Below are 9921 nucleotides of genomic sequence, written 5' to 3' on the forward strand. Positions count from 1 at the left end.
AAGAAAGAAAGAAAGAGAGAGAGAGAGAGAGAGAGAGAGAGAGAGAGAGAGAGAGAGAGAGGAAAGAAAGAAAGAGAGAGAAGTGTAGACAGCAACACATTTTTCTGCCCTTGAGGAACTAACAGATTAAACATAATTTCCAATGTAATACAATAGGACAAGTAAGGTTTTATAGCATTAAATGAGAAGAAACAAGAAAACCTGGAGTAGTGCAAAGGACCATCTGAAGGACAGACTAATATCAGGACTGGAAAATTACAAGGAACAAGAAGAAAAAGCCCACAGTCCAGGAAAAAGATAGATAGATGGGCCTAGGATTGTACCGCAGTAGGAAAAAAGGACAGTGGGGGATGAGGTCAGTAAACTATTTTGAGATATAAATGAAAATATGTTTAAGAGGATGAAAAAAACCTCCCACAGTCCCAGGTATTGCTGAGAGGATGTATGAATAAAGAGGAACCTCAGGCAGGTTCTATGTGAGCTAACAGAGCTGGCTGGCTGGTGACGGCATAACCCACATGCCTTGGTAAAAAAATTCCAAGTTAATTGGCATATTAAAATACTTTGTAAATATTCAACTAGTCAAATCTAAACAACAGCTGCCCATACCAACTTAGAGATCAAGAAATCATGAATGGGGTCTAAGCTGACAGTGAAACTCAGGACTACGAACAAGAGCAACCAGATTGTCTAAAAAGTGCAGTGACTTAAGCATCAAAACCCTAAGACAGGGCCAGCTAGCTAGCTCAGCAGACTAAGTTTGATCCCTGGTGTGCCGAGCTGGAGCTGGCCCTGCGCCCCCCCCCCCCCAGGGCAAAGAGACAGTGATTGAGACAGGGCGTGGTGGCACACGCAGCTAATCACCGCACTTGGCAGGCTAAAAACATAACAATCACTAGAGTCTGACCTACATAGTGAGGCCCTGTACATCCTGTCCTAAAATTAAAAAAAAAACACTTTGGGACAATTTAACATGTAAGGGGCAAAGAGATGTTTAACTTTCTTCTTCTGTATTTATCTAAAAACAAGTGTCTCAATTATACCTACAAAAAGGAATACTGTCATTCTTTACAGGCCTACTGTAAAACCTTCAACTGCAATTACAAATGCATTACTTTTTCTCTCTTTTGAAATATTTAAAAAATAGAATTTTTTAAATGCTGAAGATGATTTTCCTTCAAAGTAATACTGACTGAAGGGGCCAGGGAGGTAGATCAATAGAATAAGCACTTGCCTGACAAGTGCAAGGGCCTGAGTTCAATTACCGGTTCCGCCAAAATGTAAAAAATAAATTAAATAAATAAAGTACATACCGACTGAAAATGAGATTAAAAATTCTTCAGTGACAATTTTATCAGTTTTATATTAGGAATATTGCATTTGTACATTGTTTTAGCTATTCTACACATAGAACAGAGTCTAAGTCATAGAAGATACTCAGTACATGTCAGTGTTTAATAAAATGAAGACTTGCTGGGTGTGACAGGGCATGCCTGGAATCCCAGCACTCCAGCAGCTGAGGCAGGAGGACTGCCACGACTTCCAACCAGCCTGAGCTACATAATTAAGTTTGATGCTGGCTTTATGTGAGACTGTCTCAAAAACAAAACAACAACAAAATATAAGTAATCTAAAAAATAAATAATCTAGAAGTCTTTAAACAATTTTTTTTAAATAACTCAATTTTTAAACATAAAATGTAGACCTAAAATATACAAATACAATTTTTAAAGAAAGTATGCTTCAGATGAACTTAATAAAATATGCAAATAAAATTAATTCAACTTACAAAAAAAGTAAATTCACCAAACTACAATATTTACCTTGTAATCAAAAAAGGATTTTCCTCATACTTTTTTTTATGAAAAAAGACACATTTACAAAATAATGAACAACACTAAGTACTTAAATAGTCTCAGTACCTCACTTGTCAATCGTATTAGAAGAGCTGCTGCTTCTGAATATTTGCTTTGACTTTTTAAAATTTCAGCACTAAGCAATACACATCTTTCAGCCAACACCATATTCCTAAGGAAGACAGACAAGAAAGGACAGTCAGAACCATGACGCTACCTTGGTAGATTACAATTACCTTGTGTTCAACAAGATCTAATTACAGATTTTCAGTAAAAAGTTTATCTTATTTTCAGCCTACCAAAATGGTTTCTAAAAACCTTCAGAGAATTGGTTTTTTTTCTTTTTTGATAGTGGGGATTAGGCTCAGGACCTTGCTCTTGCCAGGCAGGTGCTTATGCAGCTATCTTCCTGGGCCCTTTAGAGAATTCTTATAACCCATCAAAACTTTCTGCAATGATAGAATTTTTTTTTTTTTTTTTTTTTTTTGCGGAACCAGGGATTGAACTCAGGCCCTTGCACTTGCCAGGGAAGTGCTTATTCCACTGAGCCATCTCCCCGGCCCCGATATAATTTTATAGTACAAATGCAATGTAAAGTCACATTTCCTGTTTGCAAGAAAAAAAACTATAGCTCAACCGGTACTTCTGAATTAGCTAGTAAACAAAGAAAAATTCCACTCATATTTCTTTCTCCTTATAAGCTTTGGTTGTCTGTGTTTCATTTTATTGGATGCTGAGAAATGTTTAGGCATTTTTCTTTCTCGTGGCACCACTGAGATGTTCCAACCAAGATGGCACAGGTCTAGTGCTGTCTTAGTGATTCCTTGACCAATTTTTTTTCATAAAGACACATAGCTGGTTTTTCTTTGTGAACTACTGTACAAGTAATCTAGAATTACATTACTCATTACTTTGATTTAATCTTAAATCAGAGTGTATTTATTCACACAAGTGCAAGACCAGCCTGGGCAATATGAGAAGATGCCATTGAGAGGGGGGCCAAAAAAACAAAACAAACAAACAAACAAACAAAAAAAAGAAAGAAAGAAAAGAAACACAGGGGCCAGGGAGATGGCTCAGTAGAATAAGCACTTGTCTTGCTAAGTGCAAGGGCCTGAGTTCAATCCCTAGTTCCAAAAAAAAAAAAAAAAAAAAAAAAAAGAGAGGGGGGCAGGGGTATTTCAGAGGGTAGAGTGCCTGGCTCACATATGCAAGGCCTTGGGTTCAATCCCCAACACCATTTAAAAAAATCAGATTAATCTTTCCAAAATGCAACTTTTATGTCAAGGCTCTACTCAAATTTTAGAAACTTGCCACTTCTTACTAAATAATTATAGCTTAAGAACAATAATACAGAACAGTCAAGGCTCTTTCCAACACTGACATCTCAAAAACCTTCTCGAAATGTATCACCTTCCATAGACACAAACAATCTGAACTAGGCAAAGTTCTACTCCATTTCACCAGTATGCTGAATCCAAAACATTCTGTCAATCATAATTTCAAAATATTTTCATAGTTATCAAATCTGAACCACCTTTCTTTGAAGGTCTTATCATGAAAAAAAAATCACAAGAAATCTCTGACCACTTCAGGTCCTATTCATGGTCTCCTAACAGGTTTTAAACTCTAGTAATACTCACTGTACATACAAAACATGTCTCATTTTTTCCCTCTTTTGCTTATTATTTAAATCTTTATGTTTTGCCTAATGAATAAAGACAACTCAAAGTGGCTTGGCAATAAGTCAGTCATGAAATGTCCCCACAAAACATATCAACCTCAATATAAAACATAGCCTCGTTCCACCAAAAAAAAAAAAAAAAAAAAAAAGCCTCAACATTCATTACATGTAACATAATCATAATCCACAAACCGAAACCAAATAGGAAAGATAAAGCTGGTATTAGAAAACATTAATTTTTTATCTTAATTTGTCTGACTATATTGACATAAGAGCCTAAGGCATGCAAACAAAAAACCACCTATAACTAACATCAAGATAAAAGTCAAATTTACCTTTAAATGAGCAAAGTATGGGCTGGTGAGATGGCTCAGTGGTCTAAAGCACCTACTTAGAACAAGCTTAGCTAAAGCAAAGGGACCGCGGTTCAATCCCCCAGCACCACATGCCAGCCAGCCCCGTCCCCTGGTGGGCTGAGCTGGCCACACACACACACACACACACACACACACACACACACACACACATAAATTTAAAAAAAAAAAAATTCTAAAAAAAAAATAAATGAGCAAAGTACAATGATATAGTCACTTACTTGCAGATATCCCTGTATGTCTGAATTGCTGTATCCATGTAATGTGCAGGGTATGGCCTAGGTGCTCCCGGTTGAAGAAACGCTGATACTGCTGCCATTTCCTAACAGAAAAGATATAATTTATACTATTTCACAAAGAGAAAATTTCTGAGAAAGCTTAAAAACTGAAATGACATCAGATGGGATATTTTACTGTATATAACAGAATATAAATTTCGCAACCTAATTTGGACTCAAAATACATATTTGCTTTTATCTTAAAATTCTCTACCCAAATTTCATTCTTTGGCCTGGTAAGATAGCTCAACAGTCTAAAGAGCCTGTACAACACACAGCATCAGCCCCACCCTCAGGAGAGACTGAGCTGGACACCTCCCAAAAATTCATTCTTTCATTCAGTATTTAAGAGAGATTTCTAAAAACATCTAGTAAAAACTTTCTCTTAGGACACATAGAAATTACCAAGTGAGCCTCAGTTAAGACTTCTACTGGGGCTGCAGATATAGCTCAGCAGCACAGCACTTGCCTGGCAAGTGCAAGGTTCTGAGTTCGATTCCTGATTTAAAAAAAATATTTCTGCTATAACTCTTCCCTATTCTTCCCTAAATCATGATGAGTACAGAACAAATTAATGACTAATTACAAGGGACTGAAAAATAGCTCAGCAGATTAAAATGCTGCTGCAATCCCATGCCGGCCCCATCCCAGGGGACCCTGAGACAGTGATTGAGACCGGTCATGGTGGCGCATGCCTGTAATGCCAGCCCTTGGGAGGCTGTAAACTGGCAGATCACTACGAGTGTGGTCTAGTAGTGAGACCCTGAGCACCCTATAGAACCTTCCCTTAAAAAAAAAAGATTAGACACAGCAACAGTCATACATCACTTAATGATGAGGATACATTCTGAGAAATTCATCATGAGGCAATTCTATTGTCATGCTGGCATCAGAATGCGTTAACACAAGCAGAGATGCTTAGAACATCTAACTTAAGATGTTAAGCACTATAACGAAAGCATGATTTGTGCAGTCCACTGCTACCCAAAAAGTCATTATGCAGTGGGTGACAATACTTTTCTTCCAATTTTATCCATTATCTTACATATACTACATTTAAGAAAAGACAACTGCTATATATGAAAGAAAATAGGGCCAGTGAGATAGCTGGAGGTGAGGAATAGCTTCTACCTGGCAAAGCTTCCACACGGGTGAGCAAGGGCAGGAGTGCATGTCCAGAGAAGGTGGACGAGTGTGCCCAGGACAGGCACTCAATTGTTACTTTCTCAAAATGCAGCCAAAGGCTAGGACTATAGCTCAGTGGGAGAGCACTTGCTTACCAACTGCAAGGCTATGGGACTGATTCCCAGAGCACTAAAAAGGGCCAATCAATAAATAAAAATAAACACCAACCAAGGCACCAGCTGCATACAGCATTGCTTGATCATTAAGAAAATCCTTCTTTGCAGTATGATAGCAACTGTACGCCAAATCGTAATGCTGCACTAAAAAGCATAAATCAGCCATTTTCCTGATTTGAAGCTCTGGTGCTTCTGGTGGATACCTGTAAATACACAGTAGGTAAAGAAAATAATGCAGAACTCATAACTGCCAACATATTAAATATAAACTGGGTTAACATTCAGACCATGAGGAAAACTGATCCTGTTTCATAAGAATTCTACCTCCAAGGATTGTCATTCTTTAAAACTTTGAAAACAGAAGTCAGGCATAAGTGGCACATTGTCTCTAATCCCAGAGCTTGGGAGGCTGAGGCAGGAGGATCTCTGGGAGTACAATGCCAGTATGGGCTAAATAATGAATTCAAGGCCAGCCTGAACTGCACAGTAAGATCCTTTCTCCAGAAAGAAAAAGAAATCTGATATCACTTTATTTATTTAACTTATAACTGGGGGAATAGCTCAACAACAGGTAAGCATTTTCTCCATGGTTAAATTATGAAGAAAACGTCTTAACTCCAGTGAACTCATTTATATTTACAACCAGCAAAAAAATTAAAACCCAAAAGGATTAATTTTATTTTCCCTTAAAGCAGGGTTTTACACTAAAAATTTTGCTAAATATATGCTGTGTCTTAGAATCACAGCCATATGTAACCTAACTCCATCTTCTAACAAATAGAGAAACAGACTCAAAGTGCCTTTCCTTGACATCTTTTTTTTTTTTTCTTTTTGAGACAGGGTCTCACTATGTTGTTTAGTCTGGCCTTGAACTCATTATGTAGCCCAGGTTGGCCTCAAACTCCTAACAATCCTCTTGCCTCAGCCTCCCGAATACTGGGATTACAGGAGGGTGCCACCAAACCCAGCTCCCTGCTATCTTTCTTACACAGTTCTTTTTTTTGTCAAATTATAGTTGTTCTTTTTAATAGTAACAAAATTTAATCACTGTTATCTTTTTGAGTCTCAACCAATATGACACAAAAAACTAAAGAATTTCTTTTGTGAGATATCACATAGTCCAATATTATAGAGTTAAACCCAGAAAAAACAAAAATAATAGTTTACTCACAGTAGTCCAGATGTGTTTTTTAATTCATTAATGCTCTTTTCTGGAACTTTACTGCCACTAAACCATTTTTTAGTTGCAGAAAATAGAGATCGACTCAAACCTTTCCTTGATATTAGCTAAGAAAAAAAAGATGACATATGTTGACAACTGTGAAGGACTTAATTTTACATATAAAAGAAAACTTCAACTAAAAAGCTTTAATAATGTTCATTTTAAAAATATGCTGATAAAAATCTTAGTAGAAATAAGTAAATATCTTCTAAAATTGAACAGAATTTCATCGTTGATGAGTAATTTCGGCAGGATTTGGTAGCAAATGCCTATAATCCCAGCACTCACGAGGCTGAGGGAGGAGGACTGCCATGAGATCAATGCCAGCATGGGCTACATTGTGAATTCACAGCCAACCTGAACTACACGAGATCCTCTCAGGAAAAAAAAAAAAAAAGAGGGCCAGTGAGATGGCTCAGTGAACTAAGAGCCTGCTTTGGTAAGCACAGAGACCAGGGTTCAATCCCCAGTCCCACATGCTGTCCCAGCCCCACCCCCAGAGCACACTGAGATGGTGACTGAGTCTAGGCATGGTAGCACACCCATGTAATCCTAGTGCTGGGCAGGCAGAGAAAAAGAGGATTACTACAAGTCTGAGCTGTGTACCAAATACATAAATAAAAACAAAAAAGGAGTAATTTCAGTAAGCCCTAACACTGGTCTACCATTAAAAACAAAAACTTCACATATAAGTAACTTGTACTCATACATTCTTAAATTTAATCTTTAAATTTCAAAAGTAATATAAAAGTCTTACCTGATCATTTAATTGCCGAATTGTTTTCTCTATATGTGGCAAAAGACCACGAAATGTAAACTCTTGTATAAACTGTCGAATTCTATCATGATCAGTAAGTGTCAAACATGCACCATGAATTATTCCACTATTTGCTTTCTTTGTTTCAGTTAAGGATGATGCAGATTTTCCATGATCTGGGCCATCAATGCTGTTAGACTCACTGGTTTGGTCTAGTTGAAGTGGATGAGCTCTAAAGTTATTTGGTAAGCCATCTACTGAAAAACAAATCTTTCTTTTACTCTCAGAATGCAAAAATAAACTGTAACAATATTACCATACCATTATGGAAAAAAAGAAAACTTGTTGGAAGTCTACATATGCATTTTAAAAGTCTTTTTTTTTTTTTTTTTTTTTTTCAGAACTGGGGATTGAACTCAGGCCCTTATGCTTGCCAGGGAAGTGCTTATTCTACTGAGTCATCTCCCCAGCCTGCATTTTAAAAGTCTTAAAATACAACACTATCTCACTTCTAAAATTAAAGAGCTCCAGTTAATACTTGTTACTTACAACAGGAATTTTTATTTTTTTTTAATATTTTAAATGCTTTACTAAAATTGCAAGCATTAACAAGTTAAAGACAAAACCCGTGCATTAGGTTTTGCCAGAAATATGAGCATGTTAAAGGAGTTAAATTGAGGGGGACACAGCAACACAGGTGACAATTAGTGTCCAACACGTGGGGGGTCTTCAGGTGATGGTAAAGGGGAACCCAAGAGGGGGACCCTGCTGAAGACATTGGAAGAGTAGGACATGGGGAAAAGACAAGATGGAGGGCCACACCAGGGCACGGAAAGCCAGATAGGTGCCTGTGACAAGATGGTGGTAACCCTTAGGAGCTGCAAAATTGGGGACACAGAGGACCAGGAATTTTAGAATTTAGGTAAATAAGGAAATAATGTAAGAATTCCTTTAAAATAGTACAACTAAGCCATCAGACCACAACATAAAATTTATAGTTATTATCAAAACTAATTTATAGAAATATAGCTGAAAATGGAAAACATAGAAATATAGCTACATGTTGGAAAACGATGCCCTGCATAACATCTTCCCTTGCATTCTACAAATAGTTTTAAGAAGAAATCTGACACATTAGTCTTACAAAATTTTAAATATCTACATGAATTAAGCTCAAAGGACTCAGTAATATCTTAAGTTAACCCGCTCTCATGATCTTTCTGCTATGAAATTTTTCTCATCTTTTATCTATGAAGGTTAGCATGCTTTGACAACAATGTATATTTCTGGGCCTGGGCGATGGCTCAGTGGAATAAGCGCTTCCCTGGCAAGCGCAAGCGCCTGAGTTCAATCCCCGGTTCCACAAAAAAAAAAAAAAAAAAAATTATTTTTGTTTTCAATTCTATTCTTTTTATTAGTACATATTTGTCACACATACTGATCCCATTTATCATTGGGAATCAATGCCTGTCCCTAACATATATCAATTTTTCCCATGCCCCTCCCATCTTCAATCCTTCATTACCTTCCCCAAAATGAGAACAAGTGAGAGGGCAGAGGAAAGGGAAAAGGAAAACTATATAAACAAAGAGTCGAACAACATATATTTTTTAATTAAGCAAACTTAGAAAATATATCAAGACCTTTGACTTCGCTATCTAATCCATCCAATGAAAGCAAGTTACTATCATAATTCTTATTTGAAGTTATAGTACAAGGTCCATCTTCACATGATTCCTATCAAAATAAAATAAGAAATCATTAGCAATTACATTTAATCACCAAATCATCAGCAACTACAGTTGCTCTAACTACTGGCTTCATTTAGTTTCTGCAGTGATATTCTTCTAGTCCTCTACATTCCTAACTTCTTTCATCTATTTTATTATATCCTATATTAAGTTCCTTTCCACAATCATCCACTATACTAATTCTTCTAAACTCAAACAATCTATCTCAGTCAACAAAGAAAACAAACTAGACTGCTAAACTACTCCATAAGATCAGTAAATATGAGTTACTACTCTGAGTGTCACATTTTGAGGAAACTGTATAAACTAAAAAAAATCATCTAAGACCACCCTTGAGAAAGATTTAAAGAAATCAGTATAGGCCGGGGAGATGGCTCAGTGGAATAAGTGCTTCCCTGGCAAGTACAAGGGCCTGAGTTCAAGCCCCGGTTCCACCAAAAAAAGAAAAGAAATCAGTATATATAGCTTAGAAAAATAAAAAAGGAATTATTCATCGGTATTTCACAGTTGTATTAATGGAGAACTAATATGATCCCCACAAAGAACCAATGTGTACAAGAGAAAACATGGGGTTGCTTCTCAAGATGTTCAATAATAAAAAAAAGTTGGGGCCGGGGAGATGGCTCAGTGGAATAAGCGCTTGCCTGGCAAGCGCAAGGATCTGAGTTCAATCCCTGGTTCTGCCAAAAATAATAATA

General features: G+C 36.9%; 1 protein-coding gene across 6 annotated transcripts in view; it reads right to left on the reverse strand.

Moving 5' to 3' along the window:
• Trappc8 (trafficking protein particle complex 8) overlaps positions 1-9921 on the reverse strand; it is a 93419-nt gene that overhangs the window by 54708 nt on the left and 28790 nt on the right. For 3 of the 6 annotated variants that reach the window (XM_023714125.1, XM_004623555.2, XM_023714112.1), the window contains 6 exons: positions 9116-9209; positions 7473-7729; positions 6665-6780; positions 5546-5696; positions 4136-4236; positions 1923-2028 (listed from right to left, as the gene is read on the reverse strand). In XM_023714125.1, the coding sequence (XP_023569893.1) occupies positions 1923-2028; positions 4136-4236; positions 5546-5696; positions 6665-6780; positions 7473-7729; positions 9116-9209 (825 nt within the window). The remainder of the gene's footprint in view (positions 1-1922; positions 2029-4135; positions 4237-5545; positions 5697-6664; positions 6781-7472; positions 7730-9115; positions 9210-9921) is intronic. The other 3 variants (XM_004623556.2, XM_023714117.1, XM_023714120.1) reach the window with 2 other exon arrangements.

The sequence above is a fragment of the Octodon degus genome, unplaced genomic scaffold (genome assembly GCF_000260255.1).
Source record: "Octodon degus isolate 3935 unplaced genomic scaffold, OctDeg1.0 scaffold00003, whole genome shotgun sequence".
In the NCBI taxonomy this organism is placed as follows: Eukaryota; Metazoa; Chordata; class Mammalia; order Rodentia; family Octodontidae; genus Octodon; species Octodon degus.